The sequence below is a fragment of the Phascolarctos cinereus genome, unplaced genomic scaffold (assembly GCF_003287225.1).
Source record: "Phascolarctos cinereus isolate Bilbo 61053 unplaced genomic scaffold, phaCin_HiC Scaffold_726;HRSCAF=1367, whole genome shotgun sequence".
NCBI lineage: Eukaryota > Metazoa > Chordata > Mammalia > Diprotodontia > Phascolarctidae > Phascolarctos > Phascolarctos cinereus.
Genome location: NW_027556098.1, coordinates 373,866,559 through 373,884,256, shown reverse-complemented (window position 1 = coordinate 373,884,256; position 17,698 = coordinate 373,866,559). Strand labels below are relative to the sequence as shown.

General features: G+C 45.8%; 1 protein-coding gene across 1 annotated transcript; it reads right to left on the bottom strand.

Moving 5' to 3' along the window:
• Positions 1-2,317: 2,317 nt before the first annotated feature.
• Positions 2,318-8,608, bottom strand: STMN1 (stathmin 1). The gene is made up of 5 exons (XM_020983167.2): positions 8,502-8,608; positions 6,725-6,798; positions 5,986-6,158; positions 3,237-3,428; positions 2,318-2,833 (listed from the first exon to the last, which is right to left on the bottom strand). Exons 2-5 carry the CDS (start codon positions 6,735-6,737, stop codon positions 2,762-2,764), a joined length of 450 nt encoding a protein of 149 aa, XP_020838826.1. The 5' UTR covers positions 6,738-6,798; positions 8,502-8,608; the 3' UTR covers positions 2,318-2,761.
• Positions 8,609-17,698: the final 9,090 nt, after the last annotated feature.

Sequence of the window (17,698 nt, the reverse complement as noted above, 5' to 3'; positions counted from 1 at the left end):
TTGAGATTCATCCAAGAAGAGAAGGTGGTTTAACGCGAGGAGACCCAGACTTGGTTTCAGAAGAGCGAGGTTAAAGTTTGGATTTTGCTCCTCATTATGTGACCTTAGGCAAGTTCTTCTCTTCTCTAGGCTTCAGTTTTCTCATATAACGATGCTTTTGGATTTCTCAAAGTCCCTCCTGGCACTAAATTCCAGAAAGTGCTAAGCTTTACCTGACAAACCCTGACTGTGCTCTAAGGTGCTTCCTGGCTTGCTTCCACGTGCTTTTGCCTTGCTCTCTGGCTGCTCCACGTGTGAGGACGAGGTGACTTTCTCCCTTCCGCCCGACTGTCCACTCCAAGGCAAGGGCCTGGGCTTCTGCTTCTTCCATTTCCCCCCTCCCCAGCACAATACAGTGCTATGCCCAAAGCAAGCGCTTGATAGAGCTGTTGCATCTGCTATTGTTGAGACCATTCCCTGAGCAGCTGGTTTGGAGCTTGCTCTGCTCCCCACTTTTGTCCCATTTCAGGCCTCTGTTCCTTCTTTGCATCCTTTATTTCCACACAAGCTCAGCCCCCACCATCAGTCCTTTCTGTCCCAGGCCCTAGGTTTGACCTCTGCATTGCCTTACTTGCCATTCTTCTTCCCAGGATGCAATTTATATCATCTCCTGAAGCCCCCAGAAGCCTTACCTGGTTCTACTGTTTTTTTAACTTGCTCCCTGACATTTTGATCCCCCTGGACTTTTCTTCATGTTTGAGGCTTCTGCTACACAGACCATAAAATGTTAGAGCTAGACAGGACCTTTAAAATCATTAATCTAACTGTCTCATCTTAAGGATGAAGACTTTAGGGATCAGAACAGTATGGTGACACTCAGGATCATAAAACTGAGTGGCAGAGCCAGGACTGGTATCTATTTCTCCTAACTCTCAGGCCTGGGATCCTTCCTCCTCATTATCTCTCTGCCCTCAAACTTTCTCTAAATTAATTGTTGATCATGACAAACATAAATCTAAAATCGTATTAACCATATTTTATGATCATGATCATCTTACTGAAAACAAATTAAGTAAATCAAGAATAAAATGACCAGTAAGTTTTATAAAATTCCACTGACCACTACATTTGACCTATCAAGATCTCTAATAAGATCTTCACCATTTACTCCTACATATCTGTTTTAATGATAGATTCTTGGTTTCCAAACACTCAAAGGCCTTTTTATGCAGAGACCTCAGCTCTGAGTATACAGTTTTATTGTAATCGGAACTCACTTTCCCAAATACCTGAGGCCACTTGCCGTAAATTTCTCTTAACTGAGATATGATGCTTGGTAATTGAGTTTTGCAGCCTCTATGGCAGGAGTTCTGAAGCAGAGCTCCATGATTTTTTAAAAAAGAAAATAACTCTGATAACTGTTATTTCAATACAATTGGTTTCCTTTATAATCCTATATATTTTATTTTATGCATTAATCATAGTGCTTCATTAGACTGCCAAAGAAAAGGTTAAGAAACCTTGCTCTAGGGTCCAAAGATCAAATCACTACCAACCCTATCACTCAAGTCACTACCTTGGGAGATCCCTCCCTAGAGGTCTTCAAGCAAAGGCTAGACAGCCATTTTGAAATGATAGTCTTAGAAGTATTCTTTTTGGGGTATAGGTTGGGTTGGACTAAAGGCTACTAAGGTACCTTCCAACTATGAAGACGAAACATGAAAGGGAATTTTCCCTTCTCAGTTAATTGTTGCATGGGATTCTGATACAGAAGGCATACATTCTGATACAGTAAGGCATAATAGAATAGCATTCTACTAATATTTTTCTTTTTTTCTGGTACCAAATGGCAGAAAAGGTCATAGGACTGAGAGCTGGAAGAGTCCTTAGAGATCACCTACTTCAGTCCCTCTCATATAAGTGAGTTGCTGAGGCCCAGAGAGATAAAGTTACAGCGTCCCTCCACCTTGGGAGCAGCCTCAGGAGGTAAATAATAAATTATCACACCCTTGCTCTATGGTGAGGCCTCCAAATGTTACAGTACCAATTGTGATTTTCATCTGAATTAAACAGGGACACAAAAACAGAAAATGATTGTGTGTGAATAAACATCCGAAAGACTAGTAACAGCTGATCTGGGCTGAGGCGTCAAAACAAAGCTATTATTGTAGAAGACGGACAACTCCAGAACAAGGTCTGAAGAAAAAGGGGCACAGATCATGCTGAAGTACATGCTAAGTCATTCAGCCAACCCGGAGCAACTTTGGGATCCAACTTAAACTGGGCAGTTCCATTCAGCTGAAGTAGTTAAAACCTGGGTAGAAAGAACTCACTGCCATAACAGCACTGTGCAGTTTTATTAACCATTCAAGTACAGCAGTATCTGGAAAGACCGGGACAAAGGTCAGGTTTCAAAAGTGAACAGACAGATATATTCAGCATCTAACAGTTGGAAAGAAGCATACTACAGATTCCTTTCACAAACATGTTTTCACAGAGCCAATACAGTACTAGCCATTAACCCAGCACCGAGCATACTGGAATAGAAAAGATGCAACAAGAAAAATAGCTACGTTAGAAAGACTTCAACACTTTAGAAAAAGAGCAAAACACTTGTAGTTTCTCCCCCTTTGGGCCCAAAACAACATCGGTGCGGTTCGGATCTACCTATGCAGCTCTACATCAGTTTCTAGAATAATTGTCAGGAGGAATAAAATAAAAGCGACACTGGCCAGTTCAGTCTTTGGATGCTCGGGAGGGGGAGAAGCCAGCTCTTGGCCAGCTAGTCAGCTTCATTCTCGTCAGCAGGGTCTTTGGACTCTCTGTTCTTCCGCACCTCCTCCATGTGCTTATCCTGGAGAAAACAAGGTAGAGAACACACACGCACATGTGGCCCATGAAAGGGCCGCCAGTAGACCGGATGCCCCACACCCACCAGCTGGCCTGGAGAGGGCCTTCCTGCCCCAGGTCACTTGCATGCATGCCTTCTAACACCTAAGCTTCCTCCTACCAGTATGCAATCACACATTGCAAGCGACAAACTCCTTATGTTCTTTAAACTAAAACAAAATGAAAGGTTTTGCAGAGGTCACTTCCTGGGATGAGCCCCACAAGGTACAGATGGCCATCTACCTCCTCTTTCCACCAAATGAGGGGATGAAACCCAATTGTCCCAGTGTACACATGCTCTTTCTATGTGGACAATGCACTTAAGTGATGTCATTAACTCCTCAGAGAGGCGTTGGGCCCAGACCTACCTTCTCCCGCAAGCGTTCCAGCTTAGCAGCCATTTGTGCCTCCCGGTTCTCTTTGTTAGCTTCCATTTTGTGGGTCAGTTTTTCTTCCGCCATTTTACTGAAGTTGTTGTTTTCTTCAATTGCTTTCTGAAGCACTTCCTTCTCGTGTTCCCGCTTCTCAGCTAGCTGTTTCAAGACTTCAGCTTCATGAGACTGAAAGAAAACAAGGTCCAGACCTTGAACTCTGAAATGAGCTGCGTAAGTCAGTTAACACAGACACAGAAGTGTTTGTAAAATGGCAGAGAGAAGGTTCTCTTCAACACTTCTCAAGCCATCAGCTTAATCTTGCCTACTAAAGAACGAGGTGAAATCTCTGGTCATGCTTTTAGATATTAGGTGCAGGGGCGAGGAGTGGACTGGGGAAGAGCCAACATTTATATTAGAAAAACGCCCACGTTTGGTCAGAAGTGTTGTCAAGTTATTCCTTAAGTGAACCACTTGAAGCTGGACTCCATGGCGATACACCTCTAGACTGAGGGTAGTGTAATGGAAACCTGGGCTCTAGATGCAGCTTTGGCAGGGTGACCCAAGTGAGTCATTTCCTTGAGATTTTTTTTCATCTATAAACGGAGATAATTCTTGAATGTCTTATCCCTTAAGATTGTGACAATCAAATGAGAAAATATGAGATTAGAATAGATGACTTCTAAAGTTCCAGTCCTAAACCTATGATCTTGTTTTTAATAAGCACTTTGGAATCAAGTACTATATAAGTAAAAACTAATGTGGTTATGTGTTTTTTAAAAGGTGAAATGGGATACTGAGTTTCATTACTAAAGATCTGGTATACTGCAGAAGACTGGGCTTATTGACAACTGAAAACATTCATACACAAATTCAAGTCACTCTCTCTGCTCAGTATATGGACCAAGACAGGGGTGGGGAACCTGTGGCCTCAAGGCCACATGGGGCCCTCTAGATCCTGAAGTTTGGCCCTTTGACTTCACAGTGAAGTTTGGATTCAGTCAAAGGGCTGAACCTGAAAACCTAGAGGGCCACATGTGGCCTTGAGGCCACAAGTTCCCCACCCCTGGGCCAGGAGGATTTCTACTCTGCTCTAAGAGAAACAACATTCAGCTACTCCCTCCTAGGCCATTGTCAGCCTTAGAGTCTACATTAGTTTAGAGGATATAGTAGTCTGGTTGATAGTTTCTTATACCTATTCAACAACAGTACATTACTGCTACTAACTACTTAGATTTCTATAGTGCTTAGAGATTATGAAAGCATTATATGTATATGTTCACACACACACACACACACACACACACACACATACATATATATATAGCTTCACACATTTGATCCTGCCACCTTTAGTTTACTAAAGGTCACCAGTTATAACCTTAGTAAAGACACTTAACCTCTCTGGGCCACATTTTCTTCATCTGTACAATGATAAAGGTTGGATAAGATGACTTTTTCAGGCTCCTTCCAGCTCTGATCCTCTGATTCTAAGCAGTTGATTCAGATTTGAATATGGTAGCTCTAGTTTCAAATTCAGTCCTTTTTTACTATACTACAGCTGCCTTTCTAGTAGACAGTAGGCACTCATCCAGTTCTATTACAACAAAACTGCATTATAATAGCTCATTATTATAATGATCCATTTGTACTATGAGTCAAGTCACAACTCTCAAAATATCACTGTGCTCAGTATGAGTTTCATCTACCCTGACAGGGCTACAAAAGAGCAGCCAGGTAGCTCATTACCAATCAGAATCCTCACACAGGTGGTTTTATAATGCTTGGTTAATGGCTCAGTACAGAGCACTTAGGAAGCTTAGGTTCCAGCTTCAGTTCTGCTACTAACTAGGTGTATGACCCTAGGCAAGTCAGCTAAACGCTACGAAATTATTTTCTCATCTGGAAAATGAGGGTAATGTTGGTACCACATCTGCATGAGGTAGATATCTCATGGCTGGTTGTAAGAACCAAATTAAATAATGTGCCCAGAAGTTCGTGAAAAACAGAAAGAAAACCCTATGGTATACCTCCTATCTATGACTTGACCAATTAATAGATGACCTTGCAAGACCCTTAAAACTCAGTTCCTCTGTTTCAAAACAGAACAAGCCAATATCATAGCTCTGATCTTTCCAAGCACGAGTTTTACGCTATTCTGTGGCCACAGTGTGTATACAACTGTTACTTGTCAGAAAGAAAACTACAGACAGGTCAATGCAAACACTTTACTACTAGGAGTTTTTGTTGTTGTTGTTGTTGAGTCATTTCTGTCACAACTGACTTCATAGACCCATTTCGGGTTTTCTTGGCAAAGATACCAGAGCGGTTTGCCATTTCCTTCTGTGGCTCATTTTATAGATGATGAAACTGAAGCAAACAAGGTTAAGTGACCTGCCCAGGGTCACACTAGTAAGTGTCTGAGGCTGGATTTGAACTCAGGTCTTCCTGACTCCAGGTTGAGGCTCTATCCACTGACACCGAGTTGCTCCATACTACTGGGAATACACACATTCAAAGCACAAATACTACTTAAAGTACATCAGTTATGACTTGGTTAAATGACAGCTTTATTAAACTACTGCAACTTTCAAAATAAATGCTTAGCTTTTCCCTAAAAAAGCTGCTTGGAGACAATGGAAGAAACTGGCACATTACTAAATAATGAACAAGAACTTTTGAAGTCCTTTAATTAGAGCTCAAAATGGGTTTCGATGTGTCCAATACAAATGACAACAATGTTTACCTTGCGTCTTTCTTCTGCAGCTTCTAGTTTCTTCTGAATTTCTTCCAGGGAAAGATCTTTCTTCTTTGGAGGGGAAAGGGGGAATTCTGGGACTGCTTCTTTTGAACGAGGACTAAGTATCAGCTCAAATGCCTGCCCTGAGGCACGCTTCTCTAGTTCTTTCACCTGGATATCTAGACACAGGATGATGATCATGTTTCTAGAGTATCTGGGAAAAGCTGCCAATGTTCTAATTGTGATCCTCTAAAGCGCTGAACAATTTAAGGTACTGAATTAAGACTGAGCAAATCTGTGCTAACCTTATCAGGCAATAAAGAATTACCTAAACATCTAACCACAAAATATTTTTTCTTTATACTACACTGAAATCCAAACCCCCTTTCACTCTTCCCCTCCAGAATTCAGTGGGCTTTATATTTTGGGGTTAATTCTTGTGGTCAAAGCATCAGTAATGGTTAGTTATTTTCCTTAACAAGATGTTTTGTAGGAGTCCAAAGCCCTACTTTGAAGGACCTTAATAACAAACTAAGTGAATTATACACTTTTAGACCATTCAAGTGTTAGCCTGTCATTTCTTTCTGTTTAAACTCCTCCCCCTTCCCAAACAAAGGCAAATACATATGGTTAGATCAGCCTTCCACTAAATGCCACCACAGTGCTTGATTTGGACCCCAGCTATTTCCTAGTCTAAAACTTTAAGCTTATTTTCTTTAATTTCTGTAAGTTTATTATTACATACCAGAAGAAGCCATGGTGAATAGAAGACAAGAGACTGGCAGTGTACTCTAGACAATCCACACGGTGAAGAAAACCCTGAAAATTATTTTTTTTAAAGTACAAAAATCAAGCCCCATGCATTTCAGCACAAAAGGTCTCAGCAAACATTATTCAGTTACCAGGGAGAGAGAAAAAGGCTACTACCACAGCAGAATTAAAACAAGGTATCTTTGGCTACTAAGTCAGATGACCATAATCTATAAAATACTGCAAGACCAAAAGATTATGACATAATTGTTAAAATGACGTTTTCTAGAAGGCAATATTAATACTAGTAACACAATGGAATGAAGCCATAAGAAAATCACGGGATTTGCTGTCGAACCATTCAAAGTAAAAAAAAAAACCAAACAACTTTTTAATTTTTCTAATGAGAACAGGGTAAAAGTACACAGATGCAAAAATGTGTTTGGAAATGAATAAAAATTACTCTCTCACACGGGGGGGGGGCCTCCCCGGAACGGGACAAGGGCCAGCTTTAGAAGCATTGTTACAATTAGAGCGCCTGAGGCACTCCATGCATGCACAATCCATCCATTGTGTAGGAGAGAGATCTACCTCTGCTCTCAGTGTCAGGCCACGGTGGAAAACAGAGCTCCCATAATAGTAACCCGGAATAACGAATTCCTATTGTTTCTCGTGCACGACAGCAGGCTGGGGCTACAGCTTGGTCGGGGACTGCCCCTGGGGCCAGGGGGACTGCCCGAGGGGCACGAAGACATCATCACGTCTCTGGTTCGAGGTGCTCCGGGTCCCACGGCTCCGAGAGCCCTGGCTGAGCTTTACTCGCTGAATTCGGTGGGACAACGGGACGAGCAGGGGCCGAGAAGGTGCCAGCCGACCCGGGCTACCGTGAAGGGCCTAACAGCCACCCAGCCACCTGCCCCGGCGAGCGGCGTGGCCCTAGCCCTGGGAGGCCGTGCTCGCCCAATCACCACGCGCCGGGAGCCCCGCCCCCGTGACCCCGCCCCTTTCCCTCCCCGCGCCTTTTCGAAATCTCCCCGAACGCTCCTCATCCCAGAGCGGGGAAGCGCGCGCACGCGCGCGCGCCGGAGCTTCAAGATAAAGGAGGGGGCAATGGGCGGAGCTAACGGTCCCATCCGGGGAACTCCGCCCTCCTCCGGCTTGCCCCCCTCCCCCTACTCCCGCCAAATCCCCCACCCGGGCTCCCCGCATAGGCGGGGGGATGGGGGGGCGTCCCTCAAGTCAGGGTGGGGTCCCCTCCCCCCGCGGGCTGTCCGTCAACGCCCCGGGTCGGGTGGGTGGGGGTCGCAGCCCTCGAGGGGTGGGCGCGGCCCTGGTGGCGCCCGCACAAAGGCCGGGCTGCCCGTCAGTCACGCAGTCTAGGGTCGGGGCGGGGGTCGACTGCTGACCCCAGGTCCCTCGGATAATGGGGGCCGCGCCCGTCCGCAGGAGGGTCTCCGCCCCCTATTGTCTCCTCCGACCCGCTTCCGCGCCCCCTACAGGGCCGGGGCCCCGCCCAAGCCGCCGCTGCAGCCGCCGCATCCCCAAGCCCCCAGACTCCCAAGCCTCCGAGAGAAAGCTCCGCCAGGCGCAGACACAAAGCAGCGCCCGTCGGAGCCCGGACCGTCCCGGCCCCCGCCCCGCTCCACTCCACTCCGCGGGGCCGCCATCCAGCTCAGCGTTAGCCACAGCCGGCCGTCCAGCCCAGCCCACCTCCCCCGCCCTCCGATGCCTGTGCTGCTCCCGCCGCCACTGCGCCGGGGCCCCGCACCCACCTGCTCGGTCCGAGCCGCCCGGCCACACTCCGAGCACCAACAGACCGGGGCGCGCACAAAAGCGCCAAACAGCGGCACGTGACCGCCCCGCGGGGCTCCGCATTGGCTGAGCTCGGCGGCACGTGCCGGCCCCCTCCCCTCCCCGCCCTGCTTTTTTCATTCTCCCCCCTCCATCCTTCCCTCCCTCCTCCCAGCTCCGTCTCTGCCTTACCCTCCCCACCCTTCTTTTCATTCTCTTCCATCCCTCCCTTACCCTACTACCCACCCTTTTATTCTCCCCCCTCCACCCTTCCCTCCCTCTCTTTCTCCAGCTCAGTCCCCCTCTCCTCCCTTCCCTTCTTTTCATTCTTCCTCTCCATCCTTCCCTTCCCAGCCCTTTTCATTCTTCCATTCCTTTTTTTCCTTACCGTCCCTTCTCCACCTCAGCCCCTACATTCCCTTCCCTTTCCTTCTTTTCATTTCCCCCCTCTGTCCTTCCCTTACCCACCTGCCCTTTTCATTCTCTCCTTCCATCCTTCCTCCCCCCCTCTTCCCAAACTCCATCCCTACCCTAACTTTCCAGCTCTTTTTATTCTTCCTTATCTGCCCTTTCCATCAATCTTCCATCTCTCCTCCCTGTTCTTTTCTTTTCATTCTCCCCTTCCATCTTTTTTTAACCTCACCTTCCCTTCTTTGCATTGCTCCCTCCATCTTTCCCTTCCTATTTCCTTCATTCCCCCAGCCCTTTTCATCTTCTTCGTCTATTTCTTTCTTTAGTCTGTCCCTCTCTCCCAACCCTTCTTTTTGGTTCTTCCCCCTTTCAGTTGTCCCCACCTGTTTTCATTTCCCCGTCCATCCCTCTTTTCCCAACTCCATCTCTTCTTTAACCTTTTCACCCCTCTTTTCATTCTCTCATCCCTCCATCCTTTCAATTTTTCCTTACAGCCTTCGTATCCTTTCCCTTTACATCCTTCCATGTTTCCCATCCCCTCTTCTCCCTCCCTACTCTCTTTTTCTCTCCCCTTCCCCATCCATCCTTCCACCTCCCTTTCTCCCCCCCCACCTCATCCCCCAGCTTGTCAGGAAATGCAGACCCAGTACATGGATGGGGTGGGGTTCAGATATGAAGTGGTTGGAAGGGGAGAGGGGCAGTGTTGTAATTATCGTGGCCACAGATTGGGACTGAGGTCTCTGTTCAGTCCTCTGTAATATAGGATGTTCCCTTACCCTTTACTCAGGTGGTGCAGGGAAAGATCCCTGGAATTGAAGTCAGAAGACCCAAGTTCTAATTGTAACTGTGTTACTAACTCTGCTGTGTGTCTTTAAGCAAATTACATAACTTCTCTGGGCCTCAGTTTCCTTATCTGAGGGGAAGGGGCAGTGAACCCGATGGGCTGTGAGGTAGGGCCCTGTAGCTCTGACTTCCTCTCACTGGACCTCACTCAGTTTAAGCTTCTGTAAAATGAGGGGTTGGACTAGGTCATCTCTAAGGTCCCTTCAGGCTCTAAATCCCATGATCCCTTCAAAATGAGGCTGTCTGGACATCTAGACCCTTAGGACAGAAGGTACAGCTGGTCAGCCTTCAGCAGCCTCCTGTCACCACATTCAGCATACCCTCATGAGCTTGTGACAACAGCCAATGTTGACAGCTCCTGACTCCTCCCCAAGCTAGCCAGGGTCACCAGTATTGTGTCGTTAGATCCTCAGATCCTCCTGGCCCCCAGGATTGGGCTGCTTGGGTCCTGGCAGACCTCTTCCTCTTCTGCAGTCCCTTAAATCAGCAGATTACCCCCCCCCACCCCCCAGGGTAACTAGTTGTAATGCTGTGGAAATGAGGACCTGCAAGCAGAGGGGCAGCAGTGATGCCTCAGGAATCTGATCCCCTTTCTGGCCTACAAATGCCCTCTCTCTTGGCTTCTAGGATGGAGAGACCCCATCTGTTCTGCCAAGCCATTTGCCTGAGGATAGGAAAGGAGGAGTAAATACAGCTCCAGACAACCCATGTAACATCCACATCTATGTGTTGCTTTTGTTCTGAGGACGTGTGCTTGAGAGATCTGAGCTGAGCTTCTTTTAAAAATCAAAACAAAAGAAACCACTTGGTCATTTTTCTCCCTGCCTTGGATTGATCCAGGGTCTTCTAATCACTTAAGGAGATTAAACTGACCCTGGGGAATCCTCACAGGTCCGGCCAAGGTCTGATGGATGACAAAGAAAGCAGAGCTGGAAACAAACCCAAACAGGTCCTGTGGAGACCACCATCCACCCCAACCCCTCCCCCAAGCACTACTGCGACTTGTGCCCGACAGATTCAGGGAAATCAAATTGTTGCTCTGGGGCCATGTTCAAGAACCCTGGGACCAAGGACTGGCTCTCCAGACAGACACAATAACGCTTCCTGAAAAGATTCCCATCCTAGGCAATCACCAGGCAGGCGCAATTGGTTAAATGCCAATTAAGAAGCACCCTGGACAATTAAAACCTCACAGCTCCAAGGACAGACTCCTGACACAAAGAAAACAGTCAGCAGGCGCTGTTGCCTGAAATGAGCCCGTGCTGTTCGGAAATATGCTTGTTGCAGCATTTTTTGCAACAATCCACTGTTGAACGGGGTCCACCCATGCAGGGACCACGGCCAGCCACTGTCAGCCAATCTGCTTGCTTTTCCCATGGCATGTAGGCCCACCAGTAACAGGGCAGCTTCTGAAGCCAGAAAGGGCTCTCCTCTCCCAGATCAAACTTTACCACCAGGCAACGGCCACATATTCCCATCTGCCTGTGGGAAAGCCATACGTAATCAATCAGGCTGGGAGAAAGGGAGAGCATTCAAAGGTGACAGCTTGGAAGTCAAGATTAGATTGATAAGAGTGAGCTACAGCTATCTATCTGTCTATCCCATCCATACACACACACACACACACACACACACACACACACAGCCCAATATATGCATATATATATATATATATATATATATATGTGCATGAATAGCCGAAAGAGAAAAGGATCTGGTTATCCACTGAACCAAACCCTAGGCTTTTGTTACCTGAACAGGGGTTTGCAGTAAGAGATCCACCCCCTTGGGTGTATATTTTTTAAAAAACAAGAAATTACTTCACAAAAAAATCCCACATTACCCAGCATTAATGTTGTGACAGCCCAAAAAATAAATCTTTCAAAACACTGATTGTTTTAAAACACTTATACCACTCCCCTCTTCTCTTTTTTTTTTCCCCTCCCTGAGCTGGTCTATTTCCATGGAAACCACAGCTAGGAACCGAGTTGTTAGAATTCATGTAGATTTTTTTAATCTTTTATAATGATGCTGCTTGGCTTCTGGATAGTTCATTAGAGGAATAGGAATTTCCTGCAGTCTTGCGTGTGGTTTTTTTCTTTGTATCTTGATTCACTGCTGAGACCCCCCTCCCCAAGGGTCTTCCTGGAGTGCAGTAAAGGGGGCTTTTGAAACCAGGTAATCCCCGTTCTTTCAGGGACTGTCTTTTGAATGGTACTAAAGGATGTTAACATCTTACCAAGCCCCAGAAACTAGAAGGGTTTCAATTCTAACTAGAGAAAACCAGAAGAAGCCACTTGACTAGTGAACAGGACAAAAAGGGCCCCCACGAAGCCTTCTTAAAAGCATCAACAGAAAACAAAACCTCTTCTACTAAAAGCAGCCACGGGGTTAATACTGACATCACAAAAGCATCAAACTTCCCCAAAAAGAATGACCAGATTTACAGATGGCCTGGAGCTGGTTGGAGGTGGGGGGAGGAGAGGAGTGGGGAGGGGGGGAGAATGAGAGAATGGGATGACAGAATGGGGCCCAAAATGAGCTCCAGATGCTGGAACAAAGGCTGAATTAAAAAAAAAAGGATGAAATTTAACAGGGATAAATGTAAAATACTACATTTAGGCTCAAAAACTTAATTGTACAAGTATAAAATAGGGAAGATGAGGCTAGCCCTAGGGTTCTTAACCTATTTTGTGACACAGACCTCTATGGCAATCCAGTAAAGCTCAGGGTACCCCTTTCAGGATAATGTTTTTAGATGCATAAAATAAAAACAAGATTACAATGGAAACCAATTATCTTGAAATGCAATTATTAAAATATTTTAGACAACTTCAACCCCAGGTTAAGAAGCCCTAGGCTAGACAGAGGTTCAGGTGAAAAGAGATCTAGGTTTTTGTTTTGTTTTGTTTTGTTTTTAGCAGATTCTAAACAGTATGAATCAAATAGTAAGATGAAACAGCATACGGAATAGTGGTCTTCGCCTGAACTAATAGCAGCATCCAGAAAAGGGAGGTTATGGCCCCTCTTGTTCTTTGTCTCCACCAGACAATATCTGGAGAACTGGGTCCTGTGAGGGTCCACAGTTTATGAGGGCCTTCCATAAGCTAAGGCTTCTCTAGAGGAGGGCAGACAGAACATTATGGGGACTTGAAGACGTGCCCCAGAAAGATCAGTTTAAGGAAATGGAATATATTGTCTGGAGGGAGGGAGGCTAAAGGGGAGCATACATAATCACATAATACTTAATCTGTCTTCAGAGAAAGGAAGAGAGAGCATCTTGAAGAGGGAGCAGACATATTCTACTTAGCTACAGAGGGCGGAAATGGGATCAATTGGGAGGCTCATTCCATATAAGGAAGGACTTTCTAATAATTTAAATTCATCGCCAAAATGGGATGAACTGCTTCGATGAGATAGTGAGTTCCTCATCACTGGAAATAGTCAAGCAGAAGCCATATGGCATTTGTCAGAGATATAGAGGGGAAATTCCTGCTTGGGGTAGGGGGTTAGACAAGATGAGCTCTGAGGGCCTTAGCACTTGTAATATTCTGTGATTCCATGAATTAATTTTGTACATTTTCTAATGGCTGGTTGTACTAGGGCTCTGTGTGTACTACAGGAGAAGTTCATAGATTCATAGAAGGCTCACGGATTCACTGAATTGATAGCAGATCCTGAATATGGAATCTTAGAGCTGGAAGAGACTATGGACCAAGACTTATAATTGGAAGAAGCCTTAGAACACATGTCAGAGCTGGGAGGGCTCTTGGGACACAGGATGTCAGAGCTGAGAGGGCCCTTAGGACACAGGATGTCAGAGCTGGGTGGGTCCTTAGAACACAGGATGTCAGAGCTGGGAGGGCCCTTAGAACACAGGATGTCAGAGCTGAGAGGGCCCTTAGGACACAGGATGTCAGAGCTGGGAGGGTCCTTAGAACACAGGGTGTCAGACCTAGAAGGGATGTTATTGCATTTGAGTTCATCTTCACAAGTACAAGATGGGGAAGTCACGGTAGGATAGCAACATTGACATCTAAAAAAGACCTCCAGTTTAAAGTAGACTTGAAAGTTCAAGACAAGTCCACAATGTGATCTAACAGCCCAGAGAATCTCCACGTCCCTCAGACTGCAGTAACAGTAGAGTGTCTAGGACTAGGAAGGTTACAGCCCTGCTGTACCCCATCCTGGTCAGTACCTATCTGGAGCACTGCCTTCATTTCTAAGCATCACGTTTTATAAAAGACATCAGTATGCTTGAGAGTTACCAGAGAAAGGCGAACACAGTGGCTCAGTGAACACAGGCCTTGAGATCATGGCAGATTCTAGTCATCCCAACCCAATAAACATTTGTTACAGGAAGGTCAGTTGGAGGAGTTGGAAATGTTAAACCTGGAGAAGGGGCCTCATCTTGAAGCCACTTAAGGATTGTTGTTGGGGAGAAGAATTAGACCCATCCTTCTGGGCTCCAAAGGGCTGAACCAGAGTAATGGGTGGAGGAAGCAAAGAGGCAGGGAGAAGGTTGACAGAAGGAAAATCCCTTGCCATCCTTAGGACTGGGGCGCCTCCTCTGTAGACAACCGTGTTGGTTTCTAGATTTTTTTTCTAGCTCTAGGAGTGCTGTGTTCCAACATGCTATATTTAAGGTCTGTTTTAGTGCTAATGTCCTAAGATTCTATGTCTTACTAAAATTTCAGGTGTTTGTGCTTGTGGTCAGAAGGCCCTGAGTGTAAAACCTAGCACTGTCACTTACTGTCCAAGTGACTTTGGGCAAAATGAAATGAAAACATTGATTAGGTGCCTACCATGTGCCAAACACTGTTCACATCCCTGGGGATATGAATTCAAAGGCGAAGCAGGCTCTGCCCTCGAGAAACTTCCATTCTGCATAAGTAGAGCCTACATCAGATTGCACTGACATCTTGGGGAAGGAGATGGGGAGGGAGTGGGAGAAAAATTTATAACTCAAAAGCTTATGGAAGTGATTGCTGAAAACTAAAAATAAATTAATTTAAAAAAATAAACTTTCTAATACAGGAAACAACATGGAAAGAAGAGCTGGCTAGAGAAGGAAGTTGTCCTCTGGGAAGGAGGCCAGTGTTACTGGATCATAGAATACATGAAGGGTATTAAGGTGCGAGAGGACTGGAAAGGAAGGAACAAGGGGATGAACGGCTTTAAAAACCAAACAAAGGATTTTATATTTGCTCCTGGAAGGAACCTGGAGGCACTAGATAGAGGACTGATATGGTTGGACCTGCATTTTAGGAAGATGAATCTGGTAGCTAAGTGGAGGATGGCCTGGAAGAGCAAGAGACAGGTACATAGAGCAACCAAAAAGCTATTGCAATATTCTAGGCATGAAGTAAGAACCCTCACTAGGGGAGTGGCAAGGAGCAAAGGCATAAACCAGAGACGTTGTAGGGGCAGCTAGGTGGTACAGTGGATAGAGCTCTGGCCTTGGAGTCAGGAGTACTTGAGTTCAAATCCGGCCTCAGACACTTGACACTTACTAGCTGTGTGACCCTGGGCAAGTCACTTAACCCCAAATGCCTCATCAAAAAAGAAAAAGAAAAGGGAAAAAAAAGAGAGAGAGACATTGTAAAGACAGAATAGACAGGATTTGACAATGAATTGGATATGGAGGAGTTGAGGATGACGTGTAAGTGGCAAGCCTGGCAGTGTCCTCCAAAATCACAGAGAAGTTTAGGAAGAAGGGAGGGCTTTGGATGTGTCGAGTTTAAGTAATAGATTTGAGAATCATCGGCACAGAGATGATAATTGAAGCCATGGGAGCTGATGAACTCAACAAGCAAATTAGCATAGAAGGAGAAGAGGGCCTAGGAGAAAAGGTCCCCAGAGCCTCTGGGGACATCCACACTTAGTGGTCACAACCTGGATGAATACACAGCAAAGGAGACTGAGGAAAGTCAGACAGGTAATAGGAGATCCAGGCTAGAGCAATGCCTTCTAAAACTAGTGGAGCAGCAAGGAGGAGATGGTGACTATCAGTGTCAAAGAGGGGTCCAGAAGGATGTGGACTGAGAAAAGGCCATTGGATTTGGTGACAAAGAGACTGCTGGTCATTTTGGAGCGAGTCAAAAGCCAGATTGAATAAGGAGTTTATCCATGGAAGGGAGGAGAGATATAGGACGATAGGTAGCAAGGATGGATGGATCAAGTGAGGGGGAGGGTTCTGCATCTACCTGAAAAAAGCCAGAAAGGCCATAGTCCACTGGAGTCCAGCAGAGAGCAGGCCCAAGGAGCCCGGTGAAACAGAGAAGATAGCAAGGGCCTTGGGAGGCTGGAGATGCCATATCTTTTCTACCAGGAGTCCCCACGTGGGGATGGGGGAGTCCTCAAACTTGATCTCTATCTTTGTTCATTTCTCCCACTCATGTTGTATATGTTTGTGGAAGAATGTGCCCCAGATTTGGGAGAGAGAGAGGGGGGAGGGAATGCTGTAATGTAAATCTTTGTATTATGCTTCTCCTGTAAATGCCTTTGCTGTAAACTAAGTATGTCCTCTAGCTGTCTACTGAACGGTCAGCACACCAGCACACCAGGACCGCTTTATTTTAGTAGTCTGCACACACAGTACCTTGATCCTGGGGTAGCTATTTCTGGGAACCCAACCTGTGAATTCAAGTCGGGGAAGGCAGGAGTGGTTAACCCAGAGGGGTTACAACAATCCCAGTGGATCGAATTTATGCGGCTGAAGTACTCTTCTCAAAACATCCCTGTTTTATAGATAAGGAGACAGAAGGTCAGGGAAATGAAGTGGCTGGCTCACAGTCACATGGCTAGGAAGGACTGACCTGAGGGGCACACTCAGATTTTCAGATTCAAAAGTCAGACTCTTTCCCCGGAACCCCTCTACTTTTAAAGGAATCTCAGGAGTCAGAAAGAAGATGGTGGAACTTAGATCCAGCAGACAGCTGGATTTTTTTGAAGTATTTCACAATTATGAGTTTACCAAGTTCATGCCTTTTTTTTGCATGAATCCATAGCATTAAGGCATGCCTTGGGTTTTCTATTAATAATCTGAAACTGAAACTGCTAATTATCTTTATACATAATGAGCCATATTCTATAATCAGACGGCATATATGAGTCTGTGTCAGATCTCTAAAACTCAGTTGTTTGCATGTTGGAAAGCTCCCCAGCAGGATCTTAGAATGTTCAAGCTAGAAGAGGCCTTAGAACAGGGGTGGGGAACCTATGGCCTCAGAACCGCATGTAGCCCTCTAGGTCCTCAAGTGCGGCCCTTTGACTGAATCCAAGCTTCACAGATTAGCACATTAGCTGACAGAACGTTTGATTTGGAAGAGTCCCTACAGCATAGAATGTCAGCGATGGAAGAGATCTCAGAACACAGGTTCTTAACGTGGGGTCAACAGATTTCAGGAGGTCAGCGATTTTGGATGGGGAAAAAATACAACCTTATTTTCACTAACATCTATTTCCTTTAATTATGAATTCAGGCACCAACATCATTCTCATCAGGGTTCCATGGGCTTCCCCAGACTGCCAAAGGGGTCCGTGATACAAAAGAGGTTAATAACTTTTGTCTTGGTAAATAGAATGTTAGAGCTGGAAGGGACCTTAGAAATCTCTAATACAATCCCCTCATTTGTCAGAGAAAGAGAGTAGCCCAAGGTCACACAGCTAATGAATGACAGCGCCAAAATTGGAACCCAGGTCTCCTGAGTCCCCATCCTCTACCTACCCTACCCTACTGTCCCGCCTCTCTGATTCTGTCATATCCCTCTTTTTTTGGGGGGGAGGCAATTGGGGTTAACTGACTTGCTCAGGGTCACACAGCTGGTCAGTGTCTAAGGTTGAATTTGAACTCCGATCCCCCTTAATCCAGGGACAGTACTCTATCTACTGTGCCACAGAGCTGCCCCCATATTTCTCTTAT

Coding starts and splice junctions, on each gene's coding strand:
- STMN1 (XM_020983167.2), bottom strand. Junction 3,429..5,985: donor CTGCAGAAGAAAGACGCAAG/GTAAACATTGTT, acceptor GTTTTCTTTCAG/TCTCATGAAGCTGAAGTCTT. Junction 2,834..3,236: donor TGGAACGCTTGCGGGAGAAG/GTAGGTCTGGGC, acceptor TGTTTTCTCCAG/GATAAGCACATGGAGGAGGT.